This window comes from Bombus vancouverensis, chromosome 3 (genome assembly GCF_051014615.1).
Source record: "Bombus vancouverensis nearcticus chromosome 3, iyBomVanc1_principal, whole genome shotgun sequence".
Lineage (NCBI taxonomy): Eukaryota > Metazoa > Arthropoda > Insecta > Hymenoptera > Apidae > Bombus > Bombus vancouverensis.
Window position 1 is genome coordinate 14603 of NC_134913.1, and position 21610 is coordinate 36212.

Below are 21610 nucleotides of genomic sequence, written 5' to 3' on the forward strand. Positions count from 1 at the left end.
AGATACTATTGTATGGTGGATGAGCGTTGTTTTGGTTATAATTATCCGAAGGTGTCGGACGTTGGTATCGAATTCTATTGTTCACTTGTTTTAATTCTCGTGTTGCTTTCACGGCTTAGCGGTACGCATCGTCCAAGGATTGGTATCCTGCTATCTTTACTCGTAAATACACCTCGTTTGGGAGCCCCTTAACGAAAGCTTCCCTCGTGTCTCGATCTATCCTATCTTGAAATACGGTGCCGTACTCGTACCTTTCCCCGTTCATTATCGCCAGCCTGAGATCTTTGACGCGTTCTATGTAGTCCAAAATATCTTCTCCCGGTCGTTGAAATATTGTAGCTAATTCCCCTTTATATTCGTTAACCGTTTTTCCCGGACCGAACATATCTTTTAATTTATTCCCGAAATCGTTTAAACTTATTACTTCTGTGTCTTCTACGGCGAGAAACGCGTGTCCGCGAAGCTTATTCGTTAATAATTTTACTAACTGAGATTCTTGATGCCTAGGAACCATGTTTCGTGCACGCTCGCATGCTCTTAAAAATCGAAATACCGAGGGTCGATGTCCGTCGAACACTGGTACTGTCTCTATTGCATCTTTTAACTTAATTGATTGGGGATTAACTTCTATCGGTATTGTCGCTTGGGAAATTATCGGCGATGATACGGGTGTCTTGATTTCCTTTTTTATTTTCAGTGAACGCACATCGTCTTGTAATTTATTCATTGTTGTACTCATGTCGCGAAAATTCGCATCCCATGCTTTAAGTTTTTCCGATAACATCAAGATCATGCCTTTGTCCAACGATTCTAATTTAGTCGACATTATTTCTTAGGTATATACTTTATCGATAATCGTGACAACTTTAATCCCTTGTGGAGCGAATCGAACCGTTTAAACCAACTTTAATCCTCCGTGGAGCGTATCCCACCGCTGCCACCAAAAATTTATTACTTTACTCTGTTACGTATCTATTTGTTTAAATCGATCAAATTTAAAGTTAAATTTTACTGAAAAATTTTTTTTTTATAGTTTGAGTTTTGAATTTAATCGGAAGGGAAATAAATTGAAATGATATTATTGTGTATTTAATACTGATTTAGATTTCTAATTAATACGGTAGTTGCTGCCACCAGAAATAGTCTAAGGACTATTTCAAAATATTTTATTTTTATTATTTTCTTTTACGCTTAATGGGTAGCGTTAACTGACGCTTAATGCAACTGGTAAACGAATTCCACTTTTCGGCTAACCTGCTATGCGCAGGGATACTAGCACGGGAGAGGATTAAAGCTGGGTACAATAAATATTTTTCCTCGTTGAACGGATTTTTATTTGAATGTAAAATGGCTTAGGTTATTATATAAATATTTTATTAGCTAGATAATATATATTTTAGCGTTGCTGGATTGGATAGGAATGTGAGATTTTTCGTTGTTTTATATAAATTTATTTTTACGTTTGACTTCTTCTTCTCTTTTAATTTCGCTGTAGTAGTTTGCCGTTAGGACCGAAACTCAATTCATTTACTACGATGGATTTTGTCACCACGATTTTCTTGCCTTTTGAGTTTAATAATCGGGGATGATTCTAACGATCCTCTCTGTGCGGGACTTGTGTGATTTCGCAAGCCTTGCCCAAAGACGGGTAATATTTTACCAACAATGGGAGGAGGAATGCGAAGATCAGTGGATGTTTCAGTAGTTGAAAACACCGTTCGCACAAGCCGACACAGCGGACAACTCTTTTGTTAAAAGTTTAAACAATGATTCTATCTTCAAAACCGTTCACGAAAATAAATCGATATCGATGATAGGAAGTTCTAATTCAATTCTCGAGGGCAACGAGATTACCAGAGAAGAAGGAAGTTTTCAAAATTAATTTTCTTACCTTGAGGAGTAGGTGCTGTCTGGTGCCATTGCCTCAGCCGCTCCGGTGGTCGTCGAAGTTTTGTTGAGTTTATTATTTGAACTCGAATATAGTTTACTATCAACTCTTACTTTATTTATCTATTTTAATACAGACTGAGCAATTCACTTAGCTGGATTAATACCGCAATTACAATGCGCGTTTGTGTTTAAACGATGAAATGAGGACTTCAAAGATAAAATTTTCTTTTTACTTAGTCGCGACTCTCTTTTCTTGACCGAAAAAATTAAGACCCCGAAACGCAAAATACTATACAAAATTTCTAAACGCAGTGACGAGCGCAATAACGAACGTAGTAATAAATTAATAATGGGCCGTAATAACAAACGATCACAAGAATTATGAACAAACTAATGAGCGAAGAATAATGAGCCGTAAGGAATGAACACTATAAAAAATGAACGAACGCAAATTATAAGAAGAATGGACACTATAATAATGAACAAAGAATAATGAACCGTAATAAGAATGTTCACCAGAATAATAATGAGCGCTGCGCTATGTTGCTACGCTTATTTATAATGCCATCCCCCACGGGGTGGTGGTCCACTGGGGGTACGCTTCCGTGGGAATCGGGATGTTGCAGTTTGGGCTTCTTGGAATCGTACGTGACAAAATGCAAATTCCATATTTCGACTTAGTTTTTATCAGTCCTGTGTTCCGCTGAGCTAGCGTCTAGGAGATTTGAAGCATTCCACGCTGATCTAGTCCTTTCCACGAGAAACTTCCACGTGCTGTACCGTGGGAATTACCGGTGTTCTTCGGCGCGTGGAAGGGCTGGTGGCTGCAGCATCATTATCATTTCAATGTTTACTGGGTAAACACGCGCAACTCCGCTGCTCTCCCATAACAAGGACCTCCTCCTTCGAGTTGTTTTGCGTAAGTTTGGATGTTTGCATATTAAGGTTGTTTTTGTGATTTTGATTGTTTTTTCCTTTTTTGCTATTTCCCTAGGCTTCGGTGATCGACGTTCGAACAATGTTTGCGGAGTCGTTTCCATCAGAGGTTCCTTTCCAGACTTCCCTGGTACGTATTTAGTCTTGTTCTTAGTCCGCTTGATTCGTCCTGTTTCGTTTTATTTAAAATATACCGTGTTGTTCTCAGCCCAAGCGAAAGAGGGATTCCGAAGAACCCATGGGCGACTCGGGAGGACCAATCAAACGCATGCGGCCCTGTGATAAACCACGAGTATCAGAGTGGTTGGAGGAACTATTCAACATTGGTGCCGAGGCCGTGTCGAAATTGGGCTTTGACGATTTGGTTACTTTCGACGAGAATTTCTTCGATGCAGAGACCGTCGTATTGGAGAGGGAACCCCCTCTGGTTGAAATCGTTGATACCGATCGTTGCGTGAAAGTTCGTTTTGCGAATGAAATTCCCGAAGAGGTTTTGGAGGCACATCTTCGTCACCATGCTTCTGGGAGAAAGGGAATTTCCCCTGTTGTGCGCTATTGGTGTATGCGTGAGTTCAGCGAACTTTATCCCGGAGCTCCTTGCTTCGATTTTGATTTAGTGTAGCTGCTTCAATTTCGTTGGTTCGCTGTTTGATGTTCCTTATTATTATTAATTTTTTGATGTATTTTGTTTTGTGTTCAATATATATATATATATATGTCGCAGATGAAAGGAAAGCCGAAGCCCTTCCTTGGAAATTTTGGGAACATCCTCTAGTACCTTAGCCTAGATTTTATTATAGTTGTAATTGCTTAAGATTTGTAATAAGCGAGATTGGGTTCGAGGTGACAATCGGTCGCTGAACGTAGCCACGGTCACGGGATGGATGTTTTATCTAACGGAGGTCTGGAGTGGTTGTATGTGTTTTCCGAGAAATGTGGTTGTGGCGGCATGCGGCCTCGAGAGCGGGCCGAGCCACGTGTGATGTTGCCTCGGAGGTGCCGATGCAATGGGACATACATTGTATTTAGTAATCAAAACTCCAGGCGGAAACTGCCTAGCAACGGCGTTTGGAACTTTCTCGATGCTTCCAACGAGTGTGCCTAGCAACGGCGTTTGGAACCTTCTCGATGCTTCCAAACGGGTATAGAAAACAAAATGCAATCGTACAGGGAGAAAAATCTCCACGAGGCTGGCATTCTTGCGATTGCCTTGGAGAGTGATACATCGAGCATTTTCGACGATCGCATTTGCGTCTAAGTTAGTTTCGCTTAGTAAGGAGTTATCCCGGTGACCGTGGATTCGTTTGAACTCAAACATTGCTAATAGTATTATTTAATTTAATTATTCGTAGATCGTATTATTCATTAGGCTTAGTGTTCGTTAGACTTATTATTAGTTGTACTTATTATTTGTTAAGCTTAGTGATAGACCTGTATATACGTGTAAATAAAATCTCGGCTTTGTGAAACGATGGCTAGTCCACATGAAGAGTCGTCGCGCGCCCAAAATTCGAATCCTGATCCGACATATATATATATATATATATATTTTGAATGTATAGTGTTAGGTTATCTATTTTACGTTTGTTATTTTTTTCAATTTTATATTTCCCCCCTTTTAATTAATTATATATATATATATTTTTTTTACATTTGTAGTTGCGCATAGAATTTATTAAAGAAAAGTGTTAACAATGTGTTTTCATGATTTGTTTCTCGCGCCTGACTTCCATTAATCCCTAATATTCCTGTCGCCATGACGCGTGTAAATCCAACATGGCTGCTCATAAATGTCATCAGTAAAGTTTTTAGTGACGGGTCTTTAGTTTTGTTTGATATCGAAGTAATTTTTCGTCTGTCGCTCGTTTTTCCTTATTCTACCGCAATTAGAACATTTATTTATTAATATTGTTTTAAAGTGACAATAGTATAATATGTATATATATATATATATATATGTTTATGTTGTGTGTCACTTCAATATGGCTAATGTTTTGTAATTCTTCGATTGCGTTATTTGTTGTTTTGAGTAGTTTATTTTATAGAGTATTCGATAATATAAAACATATGCACTCACACATACATATATATATATATATACGTATTTATATGTATATTTCTCTCGTTCATGTAGTGTTCGTACGAAATGAAATGTTAATTATTTATTTTATATTAATTTCTTTTAATAAGATAGAACACGCACACGCACACGTATATATGTATATATTTCTGGCAAAGTGATTTTCATTTAGATTCTTTTGTGATATAGTGTTGTGTATTTGAGGTTATGTGTCAATCATTTGATTTCATATATACATATATATTTTGTATTGTGACAACATAGTATTGAAGGTTTTATTTCTAGATTATTCTGCGTTTTATGTGTGTTTACATATTTGTGCTTGATGACAGAATTTCTGTAAGCAATTCCTCAAGTCATTGCGGTGTTAATTATTTTGAGCGTTTGGCCTGTCGACAGGTTGTCGCTTGGTCCCAAGTGTTGCGTTGTGTGTTCTATTTCTTTTGTAGATTATTAATAGTGGTTTTAGTTTAGAAAATATATTATTTATATGTTTATATAGAGACATGCATGTTTCATAATGTAGTTCTTATTTTATAATGCTTTACCGGCATGTAGGCTAGTTTTAAGTATGTATTTCAGATTGTAGAATGCACATAGATTAGTAGTAGTTTAGAATATAGATTTTTATATGTTTATATAGAGACATGCATGTTTCGTAGCGTAGTTCTTATTTTATAACTCTTTACCGGAACGTAGGCTAGTTTTAAGTATGTTTCTGTTTAATAGAATGCGCACACATATATATATGTTTCTGACAATGTAACTTTTATTTCTTTAATAATACAATATTGTATGTTTTATGTATTCGTTAGACTATTAGTTTTTAACTTCGTATATACTTATATTTCATAAATTGATAATATTGTATTTGTTGCATAGTATTATAAGCACTAACACTAATATTTACTAGTTTATTACATATCTAGCATATATGTTTATACTTATATGTAACTCTCCAAGTTGATTGATTAAAATATATTTATATATACATGTATTTCTGGCGCTTCAATTATTTCCCTTTTTGTAGTTATTCTTATTTCCTGGTTTATTTGTTTGGTTCGTAACTCGTTCAATCCGTTAGCTTGTTTTATTTATTTTATTTTATACTGGTTGGATTTATTAATCGCCCTCGCTTTGTTAATCCTTCCTTTAGTTTCGTAGCGCCGTGTGTTCGTTTGTGCATTCAAATCTTTATTCGCGCGTTTTGTGTAGAATAGTTTTCTTGTTCTTGTTACGGCGCGTGCGGAGCGCGGAACGTGACACCCCCGCCCTTGGAGTTCAAATTTCCAAAGGAAATTTGACTGATGGTGTCTCTGAGTTCGCTCAAGGCGGACGTAGATGGCGTTGGTTGTTAAGTGACTACCGGTGTTATCGATATCCCTTGAGGTTGTGCTGTTTGATCATCGATATTTCGTTTTCTTTTGAGGTATAGTAGCAGGTGGGTAACTGAGCCGCATATTCCTCCTAATAGGGCGATTCCACATCCGTAAGTTTCACGTAACTGGTATCCGTGTATGGCTATATCTATTATCGTCTTGATTAGTTTAAATATTACAAGTATTCCAAATATTGCTGCACTGACAGTTCCAAATTCCATAAAACCAATCCATAAGCTTGATACGGTATTTTTTGCTATTGTCGTTAATGTGTTTTCGTCCATCATTCCCAGGATGTTTACTGTTCCAGGGACGATTGTTTTTCCTGTTGCTCCTCTGGCCAATGTGTTCAAAACTGCAGATTTTTCTGCCGGGAACATGACGTGGTCCCGTAGTGCATCGAGGTCTTTTTGGGTATATATTCCGCTCGTGGCCAACGACGATGGTGCTGAATATTGCCACGTTTGGCGTACGCCCGGGCGGAGTTCCTGTGGTGCAATTGTTTCCATGGGTTTTGGTACGAATTTGTGCCAGAGTCCGTCGATATTGTATAGCGTAGGTAGTACCGCGCTACATTCTCCGTGGTTTCCGTGTTGCGTTAGCATGTGCGTTTTTGGCGTTAAAAATGCGGTGCGATTCCCTTGCCAAACGGGTAGCTCCGAGTAGCATTTTGTTGTATGTCGTACTTTTACTTGTACCGGAATGCATTTGACTATGTGGACTGCTTCTCCTGCGATCAGGGCCATGTGTCCTGGGGTTTTGGATATGGTATATGCAAATTCATCGGGCAGTAAGATTGCTAAGCTTAAAGCATTTTCTATTAGTTTCTTCTGTGTGGTACATCTTTGTGTCAGTATATCATGGTACAATGTTGTCATTTGTCGTTTAATATGTTTCTCTACGTAAATGAATTTTGAGTTGACGTATGCGAATATGTCCAAGTTTTCGACTGCTGTCTTGCTTTTGGAGATAAACGTATTTCCTCTTGTTGTTTCAACTATTTGGGGTGTTCGGTGGATAGTAGGGTATATCCACACAGTGGCTGTTCTCCGGTTTTAGTCAGTGCAAATGTTACTTCTTGCGTTGTTAGTGCGTAAACTGGTTGTGCTGACTCTCTATTGGTTTTTATTTCCTGGATCTTTGTAGCAATTCCTTCATATAGCACATCGTACTGATCAAATTTGCATGGTGAGGGTGGTTGTGGTTGCCAATAAGTGTATCCGTCTTCAGCGTCTAGACAGTTTCCTTCGCTAAAGGTACATACTGTTCCTGATTTCAGTAGAATTTTGTTCGCCTCGATCCGTACTGGCACAACTGGTGATTTTAAACTTATCCTTACTGTTGCTTGTACGACGACCTTTTCCCAGCTCCCGTATGGGTCTACATACTATGTTCCCTGGCAGCTGCCGTCGTCTGTTAGCTTGCCGGCTAGGACAAGCGACCTTGTTTCTGTTGCATTATCTTTTAGGCCAACTATAAGGTTTTGTGGTCCGAGTGAAAACGTGCCGTCTTGGTGCATCCTTGCACATTGTTGGTCGGTTGTTTCATGGAGGTATTCAGCGAATCCGTTATGCACTGCCGACGTGTGAGAGTGCATGCCACAGTAATATACAATTCGAGTTATTTGCACCTTGCATTGCCTTACGTTGGTAAATTCAAATTCTGAGAGTTGAAGTAGTTGTATATAAATATCTTGGGTTTCAGTCATTGTAGGCTGTATGCTGCAGTCCCCGATGGAGTTTAGAGAGATAGTGGTAACGTTGAGGTGGTTGCCATTGCAGTCATATCCTACCAGGCCGTATGCTATTTTGATGAGGGTAAGTACGATGACCAGGCGATTCATCTTCCTATTAACAATTTATTAAATTGTTTCTTACTCTCGAGTTTATTAGAAATAAGAATAATCTTTTATTATTATTAATATATATAAAAAAAAATTTATATTTATGTTTTTTTTTTCTTTTGTTAAAACTTATTATCGGTGAAAATAAATACCATGAATGTTACCTGGGTTATAATTATATACGTATATGCATACGTATTGGTAAGTAATATAGATGAGATTTGTTTTATCGTTATAAATATATAAGTATATATTATCTATAGGAATAGATATTACAATTATAGCTTGTCTTTGAATATATATATATGTGCGTGTAATGGTAAATATGACGACTTATTTTACGAGTCACTCGGATTATCAATGGAAGTGAGTGTCATAGATATCGCCTACTTTACAACATGCGTGCATATATATATTGGTAAACATAAGTGAAAATTATATGCATAATTATAAATGTCGTTTGTTTACAGGTGGATAGCATCAGTATTTGGTCTTGTGCGTAGCATACAAGTACTTTATAGTTCTACGGCGCGGATTGCTATTCCTTGAACTAAAAAGTTTCTTTCAAGGTGAGTTAGATTAGTGTAAACGATCATGCATTGGAGGCATGATATAGCGGGTTGTAGGTCCGCTAGGTTTATATCACACATACGACAGTATGATATTCGTGTTCTTGCAGATACTCCGCATATGAAATGAGTGGGTGGGTCGTCTCATAGGTCCTGGTGGTCTGGATCTAAGTTATCGAAACAGTCTTGACAAAGATGACCGTTATCTAAATGGTAGACAGAACGTATCAACCGAACACGAGGCAAGACTGAACATCATCCATCGCCCGTCTGAGTCCTCTATGTTAGGGTTGATGAACTCGCCACCTGTTCTGGACATACATACGAAAACAGTTAATATATATATTTTATAATTTTTTATAAGTTTTGTTCGGACCTATCCCTTTGTACAAATACTGTATCCCTGTATGTGGTATAATATATAATATGTTATGGTTATGTTAGTTGTTGTTTATTATATATATTTTCCTTATCTCTCTCTTTTTTTTTCTTTTTTTTTATTATTTTTTTTTTGTGTTCAGTACCTAGCATTGCTATTATAATGCTGTATTACATTGTATTAGCTATTATTTGTGTTGGGGTGCGTGCGACGAATTTTCAACATGGTCGCTTGCGTGTATCGTTTGTTTAATGTCAACAGTAGCGTGTTGTTGAAATAGTTAATTTGTTAATCATTATAGTTTATTTTGTAGTGTTTCTGTAATATTGTTTGTGTTTCATGATATTGTGTGTGTCAATACCGTGTGCTACCTTAATGCGATAGCATAGATTGTGTTGTTTTCGAATTTCGATAGTCATTGTTTTGATTATAAGTGACTCGCATTTATATAAATCTTGTTTAATTTAGTTAATTTTTTTTTCTTTTTTTTTGTGTATTGTGTTACCAGATATTTTGTGTAACGTAACTTTATTCCTTTGCACCGAGTTCAGTCATGTTGTTAATATTTAGTTAGTCTATCTTGATTAATTTCTAACCTATTCCTGTGTTTATTAACCTTTCTTATTTTCCCTATTAATTTATTATTGCATGTACTTGCTATTTGCTATTATTTTGTGTATGATATGAGTTAGTTCCCTTATTAGTGATTAAAACCTACTTGTTAGATTAACATTGTCTGTAATTCTTCAGATTCTACTCTTCCGATGCTGCATCACTTACCTAGATCATTCCCACAACATCACCTGATTCTTCGATATGCCTTGGATACTTACTACGGTTGTCTTCAATCGTCTTATATCTGTGGCCATAAAGGTACTGTTTAGTTTATTTAGTTTAATATGTGTATAATGCATTGTGTGTGCGACCGCTATTGTGTATTACAAAATCCACTTCTACATGTTAGATATAATAATATAACAATACTACGTAGATTAATACATAATAAGATATCCTTTTACTTTCAATTAATCTATCTTAATTATTTTCTAACCACTTTCTACACTTATCAGCTATTTTATTTCTTCTTGTTAATCTGCGACATTCATGCATGTACACTTCCTTGTATGGTGATTAATTGTTCACGAGGTAAGTTGCACTTCCACTGTTTTAGTTATTCGTTGAACTAACACGTTTTACATTCAAACAGTAATCGGAGCATTTGTAATAAACTTCTTTTTCTTTTCAGGTTTCCGCCATCTGTGTTGTTCGACGAACAGTGCCATGCTTCCATAGTATTGTTATAACATTTAGTACTGTTGTATTTTGCATTAAGGCAGTTGAAGTTAATTTGTTCATTTATTTTTCAGCTGGCTGTTGTACATGGTGTTTCGCAAACCGAGATCCATAACCTATTTTGCACGTAAACCTTCTCGTATGATGATTACTTGTTCACAAGGTAACCTTCACTTTCACTCTTTTAATTTTTATTGAATCAACACGTTGTATATTCAAACAATAATTGGAGTACACCTGATAATTTTCCTTTTTTTTCTTTTAGGTTTTCGCTATCTGTATTATTCGACGAACAGTGTCACACTTCCTTTTGATTTATCCACAATATAGTTATAACACTTAGTAACCTTGTATTTTGTACTGAGACAATTGAGACTAATTTATTCACTTATTTTAGGTAGCTGTCATACATTATGTTCCGCGAACAACGATCCATAACCTATACTTACACGTACACTTTCTTGTTTGTTGATCACTTGTTCGCAAGGTAACTTTCACTTTCACTCTTTTAATTATTTATTGAATCAACACGTTTTATATTCAAACAATAATTAGAGTACATATAATAATTTTTCCTTTTCTCTTTTAGGTGTTCGATATCTGTATTATTCGACGAACAGCACTACAACATACACTACTGCACTACGTTGCCCACTGAAATCACTTTATTCATTGCTTATTTCGGTTATGCGCTAGTTTTAGCTTGTTTAAGTGCACTGTTCGCGGAATCCCTTTTACTTCAATCTTGACGTTCTGGTTCTGCAAGATTTCTAGTACCTTGTATGGTCCAGTATATTGATCGGAGAATTTTCCTTTACTAGGTTCTTTTAGTAGATATATCGAATCTCCTGTTTTAAAATCTTGAGGGTTAATTCGTCGATCGTTAGTCTTAGTTTGGATTTTATCAAATTTTCTCTTGCCATTCGTTGTACAGTGTTAATTTTATTGAACAGATCTTCGAGATATTCTGCGCATGTTGGTTCCGTGTTCTCTTCGATTGTTACTTCACCAATAGGTTCTCTGGCTAGATGTCCGAAACTAATTTGTGCGGGGAGAATTTCGTTCCTTTCCTTCATTTTAGTTTTTATTTTGCGCCAAGACACAGGTTTACTGACATTGATCCAATTATCCAATTGCTTGCTAATAGCATTTAAGATACAAATTTTTGAGAGTGCCGCAGCCATATTAACCCAAAAATATTTTGTATATAGTATAGTGTGATACCATCCATATTTTCCTGGGGGAATCATAAGATCAGCACTACTTACTATGTTACCTACGTCAAATATTAGATGTAGTAACCAATAAAGTATTTTTAATCCAATTATAATCCAATGGCTAGCATATTTATTCAAGTTTTTATATATATCTTCGACTGGTGATTCCCTGTTTTCTCCCTTTTGATTTCTTTGAGCTCGTTGAACTTGCGTTTCTTCAGCTTGAAAATGTTTAGAATCCTTTTCCTTAGTTACCCTTTTTTCTTCTTCATTTATTTTATTCGCAGCACCTTTATTTTTCTCTACCTTTTCAGGATGAATAGTTTTACTGGAAGTGCTTATTATAATTAAATTATTATTTATTTGTATGGAACGTTTAGGAATATTTTTGGTAGATTTGGAATTATTCTTTGAATTTTTATTACAAACCTTTTTGCTTATAGATTCTGTTTTGGATTTAGGGATAGCTATATTTTTATTTTCTATAGTGTGATCTTCCTTGCAATTTAATGATTTGGCTTTGAGTTCGATAAAGTTTCCTTCTGATGGTTTTATAGAAGTTTTTGAGTGAGACGCACTCGCTATCTCTTTTCCTATTATGGTTGAAACATTCACGAAATTCGTGGAGTCTTGCTTTTGTATCTTTGCCAAGTCGAACGTGGAGAGGCGATTTGCACTTCCCAGCGGGTTCAATATCTCTGTGATGTTAGGCAGTGGATAAGCATTGCCTGTCGTCTCGTCGTTCAATTTCCTAGTTTCTGCTTTGTCTGAAAGTTCTTTGGCACTAACATTATTTATCTTGTTTGATAACTCAGAAAATTTCTCACTCATGATCCTGTCTATGGCACCGTGCGTCCTTTTATTATTTAACGTGACATTATCCCTTATCACAGCAACGGAATGGTGTTTGCATTGAAAAGTTGATTGGTTGAAATGATCAGCATCTCTCTTTTGATTTAGATCTCTATCGAGGTATTTATTTATGCGTTTTTCTTCCCAAGTTATTGCTCTTGTTTCTTTCCTGACATTTTCTTCTATTCCCGGGTTGTTTAGATGTTTCTGCGACGGCGGTACAAATCTCCAGTCCTGGCGGTTGTTTACAGTATAGATACTATTGTATGGTGGATGAGCGTTGTTTTGGTTATAATTATCCGAAGGTGTCGGACGTTGGTATCGAATTCTATTGTTCACTTGTTTTAATTCTCGTGTTGCTTTCACGGCTTAGCGGTACGCATCGTCCAAGGATTGGTATCCTGCTATCTTTACTCGTAAATACACCTCGTTTGGGAGCCCCTTAACGAAAGCTTCCCTCGTGTCTCGATCTATCCTATCTTGAAATACGGTGCCGTACTCGTACCTTTCCCCGTTCATTATCGCCAGCCTGAGATCTTTGACGCGTTCTATGTAGTCCAAAATATCTTCTCCCGGTCGTTGAAATATTGTAGCTAATTCCCCTTTATATTCGTTAACCGTTTTTCCCGGACCGAACATATCTTTTAATTTATTCCCGAAATCGTTTAAACTTATTACTTCTGTGTCTTCTACGGCGAGAAACGCGTGTCCGCGAAGCTTATTCGTTAATAATTTTACTAACTGAGATTCTTGATGCCTAGGAACCATGTTTCGTGCACGCTCGCATGCTCTTAAAAATCGAAATACCGAGGGTCGATGTCCGTCGAACACTGGTACTGTCTCTATTGCATCTTTTAACTTAATTGATTGGGGATTAACTTCTATCGGTATTGTCGCTTGGGAAATTATCGGCGATGATACGGGTGTCTTGATTTCCTTTTTTATTTTCAGTGAACGCACATCGTCTTGTAATTTATTCATTGTTGTACTCATGTCGCGAAAATTCGCATCCCATGCTTTAAGTTTTTCCGATAACATCAAGATCATGCCTTTGTCCAACGATTCTAATTTAGTCGACATTATTTCTTAGGTATATACTTTATCGATAATCGTGACAACTTTAATCCCTTGTGGAGCGAATCGAACCGTTTAAACCAACTTTAATCCTCCGTGGAGCGTATCCCACCGCTGCCACCAAAAATTTATTACTTTACTCTGTTACGTATCTATTTGTTTAAATCGATCAAATTTAAAGTTAAATTTTACTGAAAAATTTTTTTTTTATAGTTTGAGTTTTGAATTTAATCGGAAGGGAAATAAATTGAAATGATATTATTGTGTATTTAATACTGATTTAGATTTCTAATTAATACGGTAGTTGCTGCCACCAGAAATAGTCTAAGGACTATTTCAAAATATTTTATTTTTATTATTTTCTTTTACGCTTAATGGGTAGCGTTAACTGACGCTTAATGCAACTGGTAAACGAATTCCACTTTTCGGCTAACCTGCTATGCGCAGGGATACTAGCACGGGAGAGGATTAAAGCTGGGTACAATAAATATTTTTCCTCGTTGAACGGATTTTTATTTGAATGTAAAATGGCTTAGGTTATTATATAAATATTTTATTAGCTAGATAATATATATTTTAGCGTTGCTGGATTGGATAGGAATGTGAGATTTTTCGTTGTTTTATATAAATTTATTTTTACGTTTGACTTCTTCTTCTCTTTTAATTTCGCTGTAGTAGTTTGCCGTTAGGACCGAAACTCAATTCATTTACTACGATGGATTTTGTCACCACGATTTTCTTGCCTTTTGAGTTTAATAATCGGGGATGATTCTAACGATCCTCTCTGTGCGGGACTTGTGTGATTTCGCAAGCCTTGCCCAAAGACGGGTAATATTTTACCAACAATGGGAGGAGGAATGCGAAGATCAGTGGATGTTTCAGTAGTTGAAAACACCGTTCGCACAAGCCGACACAGCGGACAACTCTTTTGTTAAAAGTTTAAACAATGATTCTATCTTCAAAACCGTTCACGAAAATAAATCGATATCGATGATAGGAAGTTCTAATTCAATTCTCGAGGGCAACGAGATTACCAGAGAAGAAGGAAGTTTTCAAAATTAATTTTCTTACCTTGAGGAGTAGGTGCTGTCTGGTGCCATTGCCTCAGCCGCTCCGGTGGTCGTCGAAGTTTTGTTGAGTTTATTATTTGAACTCGAATATAGTTTACTATCAACTCTTACTTTATTTATCTATTTTAATACAGACTGAGCAATTCACTTAGCTGGATTAATACCGCAATTACAATGCGCGTTTGTGTTTAAACGATGAAATGAGGACTTCAAAGATAAAATTTTCTTTTTACTTAGTCGCGACTCTCTTTTCTTGACCGAAAAAATTAAGACCCCGAAACGCAAAATACTATACAAAATTTCTAAACGCAGTGACGAGCGCAATAACGAACGTAGTAATAAATTAATAATGGGCCGTAATAACAAACGATCACAAGAATTATGAACAAACTAATGAGCGAAGAATAATGAGCCGTAAGGAATGAACACTATAAAAAATGAACGAACGCAAATTATAAGAAGAATGGACACTATAATAATGAACAAAGAATAATGAACCGTAATAAGAATGTTCACCAGAATAATAATGAGCGCTGCGCTATGTTGCTACGCTTATTTATAATGCCATCCCCCACGGGGTGGTGGTCCACTGGGGGTACGCTTCCGTGGGAATCGGGATGTTGCAGTTTGGGCTTCTTGGAATCGTACGTGACAAAATGCAAATTCCATATTTCGACTTAGTTTTTATCAGTCCTGTGTTCCGCTGAGCTAGCGTCTAGGAGATTTGAAGCATTCCACGCTGATCTAGTCCTTTCCACGAGAAACTTCCACGTGCTGTACCGTGGGAATTACCGGTGTTCTTCGGCGCGTGGAAGGGCTGGTGGCTGCAGCATCATTATCATTTCAATGTTTACTGGGTAAACACGCGCAACTCCGCTGCTCTCCCATAACAAGGACCTCCTCCTTCGAGTTGTTTTGCGTAAGTTTGGATGTTTGCATATTAAGGTTGTTTTTGTGATTTTGATTGTTTTTTCCTTTTTTGCTATTTCCCTAGGCTTCGGTGATCGACGTTCGAACAATGTTTGCGGAGTCGTTTCCATCAGAGGTTCCTTTCCAGACTTCCCTGGTACGTATTTAGTCTTGTTCTTAGTCCGCTTGATTCGTCCTGTTTCGTTTTATTTAAAATATACCGTGTTGTTCTCAGCCCAAGCGAAAGAGGGATTCCGAAGAACCCATGGGCGACTCGGGAGGACCAATCAAACGCATGCGGCCCTGTGATAAACCACGAGTATCAGAGTGGTTGGAGGAACTATTCAACATTGGTGCCGAGGCCGTGTCGAAATTGGGCTTTGACGATTTGGTTACTTTCGACGAGAATTTCTTCGATGCAGAGACCGTCGTATTGGAGAGGGAACCCCCTCTGGTTGAAATCGTTGATACCGATCGTTGCGTGAAAGTTCGTTTTGCGAATGAAATTCCCGAAGAGGTTTTGGAGGCACATCTTCGTCACCATGCTTCTGGGAGAAAGGGAATTTCCCCTGTTGTGCGCTATTGGTGTATGCGTGAGTTCAGCGAACTTTATCCCGGAGCTCCTTGCTTCGATTTTGATTTAGTGTAGCTGCTTCAATTTCGTTGGTTCGCTGTTTGATGTTCCTTATTATTATTAATTTTTTGATGTATTTTGTTTTGTGTTCAATATATATATATATATATGTCGCAGATGAAAGGAAAGCCGAAGCCCTTCCTTGGAAATTTTGGGAACATCCTCTAGTACCTTAGCCTAGATTTTATTATAGTTGTAATTGCTTAAGATTTGTAATAAGCGAGATTGGGTTCGAGGTGACAATCGGTCGCTGAACGTAGCCACGGTCACGGGATGGATGTTTTATCTAACGGAGGTCTGGAGTGGTTGTATGTGTTTTCCGAGAAATGTGGTTGTGGCGGCATGCGGCCTCGAGAGCGGGCCGAGCCACGTGTGATGTTGCCTCGGAGGTGCCGATGCAATGGGACATACATTGTATTTAGTAATCAAAACTCCAGGCGGAAACTGCCTAGCAACTGCGTTTGGAACTTTCTCGATGCTTCCAACGAGTGTGCCTAGCAACGGCGTTTGGAACCTTCTCGATGCTTCCAAACGGGTATAGAAAACAAAATGCAATCGTACAGGGAGAAAAATCTCCACGAGGCTGGCATTCTTGCGATTGCCTTGGAGAGTGATACATCGAGCATTTTCGACGATCGCATTTGCGTCTAAGTTAGTTTCGCTTAGTAAGGAGTTATCCCGGTGACCGTGGATTCGTTTGAACTCAAACATTGCTAATAGTATTATTTAATTTAATTATTCGTAGATCGTATTATTCATTAGGCTTAGTGTTCGTTAGACTTATTATTAGTTGTACTTATTATTTGTTAAGCTTAGTGATAGACCTGTATATACGTGTAAATAAAATCTCGGCTTTGTGAAACGATGGCTAGTCCACATGAAGAGTCGTCGCGCGCCCAAAATTCGAATCCTGATCCGACATATATATATATATATATATATTTTGAATGTATAGTGTTAGGTTATCTATTTTACGTTTGTTATTTTTTTCAATTTTATATTTCCCCCCTTTTAATTAATTATATATATATATATTTTTTTTACATTTGTAGTTGCGCATAGAATTTATTAAAGAAAAGTGTTAACAATGTGTTTTCATGATTTGTTTCTCGCGCCTGACTTCCATTAATCCCTAATATTCCTGTCGCCATGACGCGTGTAAATCCAACATGGCTGCTCATAAATGTCATCAGTAAAGTTTTTAGTGACGGGTCTTTAGTTTTGTTTGATATCGAAGTAATTTTTCGTCTGTCGCTCGTTTTTCCTTATTCTACCGCAATTAGAACATTTATTTATTAATATTGTTTTAAAGTGACAATAGTATAATATGTATATATATATATATATATATGTTTATGTTGTGTGTCACTTCAATATGGCTAATGTTTTGTAATTCTTCGATTGCGTTATTTGTTGTTTTGAGTAGTTTATTTTATAGAGTATTCGATAATATAAAACATATGCACTCACACATACATATATATATATATATACGTATTTATATGTATATTTCTCTCGTTCATGTAGTGTTCGTACGAAATGAAATGTTAATTATTTATTTTATATTAATTTCTTTTAATAAGATAGAACACGCACACGCACACGTATATATGTATATATTTCTGGCAAAGTGATTTTCATTTAGATTCTTTTGTGATATAGTGTTGTGTATTTGAGGTTATGTGTCAATCATTTGATTTCATATATACATATATATTTTGTATTGTGACAACATAGTATTGAAGGTTTTATTTCTAGATTATTCTGCGTTTTATGTGTGTTTACATATTTGTGCTTGATGACAGAATTTCTGTAAGCAATTCCTCAAGTCATTGCGGTGTTAATTATTTTGAGCGTTTGGCCTGTCGACAGGTTGTCGCTTGGTCCCAAGTGTTGCGTTGTGTGTTCTATTTCTTTTGTAGATTATTAATAGTGGTTTTAGTTTAGAAAATATATTATTTATATGTTTATATAGAGACATGCATGTTTCATAATGTAGTTCTTATTTTATAATGCTTTACCGGCATGTAGGCTAGTTTTAAGTATGTATTTCAGATTGTAGAATGCACATAGATTAGTAGTAGTTTAGAATATAGATTTTTATATGTTTATATAGAGACATGCATGTTTCGTAGCGTAGTTCTTATTTTATAACTCTTTACCGGAACGTAGGCTAGTTTTAAGTATGTTTCTGTTTAATAGAATGCGCACACATATATATATGTTTCTGACAATGTAACTTTTATTTCTTTAATAATACAATATTGTATGTTTTATGTATTCGTTAGACTATTAGTTTTTAACTTCGTATATACTTATATTTCATAAATTGATAATATTGTATTTGTTGCATAGTATTATAAGCACTAACACTAATATTTACTAGTTTATTACATATCTAGCATATATGTTTATACTTATATGTAACTCTCCAAGTTGATTGATTAAAATATATTTATATATACATGTATTTCTGGCGCTTCAATTATTTCCCTTTTTGTAGTTATTCTTATTTCCTGGTTTATTTGTTTGGTTCGTAACTCGTTCAATCCGTTAGCTTGTTTTATTTATTTTATTTTATACTGGTTGGATTTATTAATCGCCCTCGCTTTGTTAATCCTTCCTTTAGTTTCGTAGCGCCGTGTGTTCGTTTGTGCATTCAAATCTTTATTCGCGCGTTTTGTGTAGAATAGTTTTCTTGTTCTTGTTACGGCGCGTGCGGAGCGCGGAACGTGACACCCCCGCCCTTGGAGTTCAAATTTCCAAAGGAAATTTGACTGATGGTGTCTCTGAGTTCGCTCAAGGCGGACGTAGATGGCGTTGGTTGTTAAGTGACTACCGGTGTTATCGATATCCCTTGAGGTTGTGCTGTTTGATCATCGATATTTCGTTTTCTTTTGAGGTATAGTAGCAGGTGGGTAACTGAGCCGCATATTCCTCCTAATAGGGCGATTCCACATCCGTAAGTTTCACGTAACTGGTATCCGTGTATGGCTATATCTATTATCGTCTTGATTAGTTTAAATATTACAAGTATTCCAAATATTGCTGCACTGACAGTTCCAAATTCCATAAAACCAATCCATAAGCTTGATACGGTATTTTTTGCTATTGTCGTTAATGTGTTTTCGTCCATCATTCCCAGGATGTTTACTGTTCCAGGGACGATTGTTTTTCCTGTTGCTCCTCTGGCCAATGTGTTCAAAACTGCAGATTTTTCTGCCGGGAACATGACGTGGTCCCGTAGTGCATCGAGGTCTTTTTGGGTATATATTCCGCTCGTGGCCAACGACGATGGTGCTGAATATTGCCACGTTTGGCGTACGCCCGGGCGGAGTTCCTGTGGTGCAATTGTTTCCATGGGTTTTGGTACGAATTTGTGCCAGAGTCCGTCGATATTGTATAGCGTAGGTAGTACCGCGCTACATTCTCCGTGGTTTCCGTGTTGCGTTAGCATGTGCGTTTTTGGCGTTAAAAATGCGGTGCGATTCCCTTGCCAAACGGGTAGCTCCGAGTAGCATTTTGTTGTATGTCGTACTTTTACTTGTACCGGAATGCATTTGACTATGTGGACTGCTTCTCCTGCGATCAGGGCCATGTGTCCTGGGGTTTTGGATATGGTATATGCAAATTCATCGGGCAGTAAGATTGCTAAGCTTAAAGCATTTTCTATTAGTTTCTTCTGTGTGGTACATCTTTGTGTCAGTATATCATGGTACAATGTTGTCATTTGTCGTTTAATATGTTTCTCTACGTAAATGAATTTTGAGTTGACGTATGCGAATATGTCCAAGTTTTCGACTGCTGTCTTGCTTTTGGAGATAAACGTATTTCCTCTTGTTGTTTCAACTATTTGGGGTGTTCGGTGGATAGTAGGGTATATCCACACAGTGGCTGTTCTCCGGTTTTAGTCAGTGCAAATGTTACTTCTTGCGTTGTTAGTGCGTAAACTGGTTGTGCTGACTCTCTATTGGTTTTTATTTCCTGGATCTTTGTAGCAATTCCTTCATATAGCACATCGTACTGATCAAATTTGCATGGTGAGGGTGGTTGTGGTTGCCAATAAGTGTATCCGTCTTCAGCGTCTAGACAGTTTCCTTCGCTAAAGGTACATACTGTTCCTGATTTCAGTAGAATTTTGTTCGCCTCGATCCGTACTGGCACAACTGGTGATTTTAAACTTATCCTTACTGTTGCTTGTACGACGACCTTTTCCCAGCTCCCGTATGGGTCTACATACTGTGTTCCCTGGCAGCTGCCGTCGTCTGTTAGCTTGCCGGCTAGGACAAGCGACCTTGTTTCTGTTGCATTATCTTTTAGGCCAACTATAAGGTTTTGTGGTCCGAGTGAAAACGTGCCGTCTTGGTGCATCCTTGCACATTGTTGGTCGGTTGTTTCATGGAGGTATTCAGCGAATCCGTTATGCACTGCCGACGTGTGAGAGTGCATGCCACAGTAATATACAATTCGAGTTATTTGCACCTTGCATTGCCTTACGTTGGTAAATTCAAATTCTGAGAGTTGAAGTAGTTGTATATAAATATCTTGGGTTTCAGTCATTGTAGGCTGTATGCTGCAGTCCCCGATGGAGTTTAGAGAGATAGTGGTAACGTTGAGGTGGTTGCCATTGCAGTCATATCCTACCAGGCCGTATGCTATTTTGATGAGGGTAAGTACGATGACCAGGCGATTCATCTTCCTATTAACAATTTATTAAATTGTTTCTTACTCTCGAGTTTATTAGAAATAAGAATAATCTTTTATTATTATTAATATATATAAAAAAAAATTTATATTTATGTTTTTTTTTTCTTTTGTTAAAACTTATTATCGGTGAAAATAAATACCATGAATGTTACCTGGGTTATAATTATATACGTATATGCATACGTATTGGTAAGTAATATAGATGAGATTTGTTTTATCGTTATAAATATATAAGTATATATTATCTATAGGAATAGATATTACAATTATAGCTTGTCTTTGAATATATATATATGTGCGTGTAATGGTAAATATGACGACTTATTTTACGAGTCACTCGGATTATCAATGGAAGTGAGTGTCATAGATATCGCCTACTTTACAACATGCGTGCATATATATATTGGTAAACATAAGTGAAAATTATATGCATAATTATAAATGTCGTTTGTTTACAGGTGGATAGCATCAGTATTTGGTCTTGTGCGTAGCATACAAGTACTTTATAGTTCTACGGCGCGGATTGCTATTCCTTGAACTAAAAAGTTTCTTTCAAGGTGAGTTAGATTAGTGTAAACGATCATGCATTGGAGGCATGATATAGCGGGTTGTAGGTCCGCTAGGTTTATATCACACATACGACAGTATGATATTCGTGTTCTTGCAGATACTCCGCATATGAAATGAGTGGGTGGGTCGTCTCATAGGTCCTGGTGGTCTGGATCTAAGTTATCGAAACAGTCTTGACAAAGATGACCGTTATCTAAATGGTAGACAG

The 21610-nt window shown here is 36.9% G+C and overlaps 1 protein-coding gene across 1 annotated transcript; it reads right to left on the minus strand.

Moving 5' to 3' along the window:
- Window positions 1–18334: 18334 nt before the first annotated feature.
- LOC143302517 (uncharacterized) lies at window positions 18335–21610 on the minus strand. The gene is made up of 2 exons (XM_076617476.1): window positions 21473–21610; window positions 18335–20824 (listed from the first exon to the last, which is right to left on the minus strand). The coding sequence occupies exons 1-2, from the start codon at window positions 21535–21537 to the stop codon at window positions 19975–19977; spliced, it is 915 nt and encodes a 304-aa protein (XP_076473591.1). The 5' UTR covers window positions 21538–21610; the 3' UTR covers window positions 18335–19974.

Coding starts and splice junctions, on each gene's coding strand:
- LOC143302517 (XM_076617476.1), bottom strand. CDS start 21,537: ATGAGACGACCCACCCACTCATTTCATATGCGGAGTATCTGCAAGAAC. Junction 20,825..21,472: donor AACACGAATATCATACTGTC/GTATGTGTGATA, acceptor AATTGTTAATAG/GAAGATGAATCGCCTGGTCA.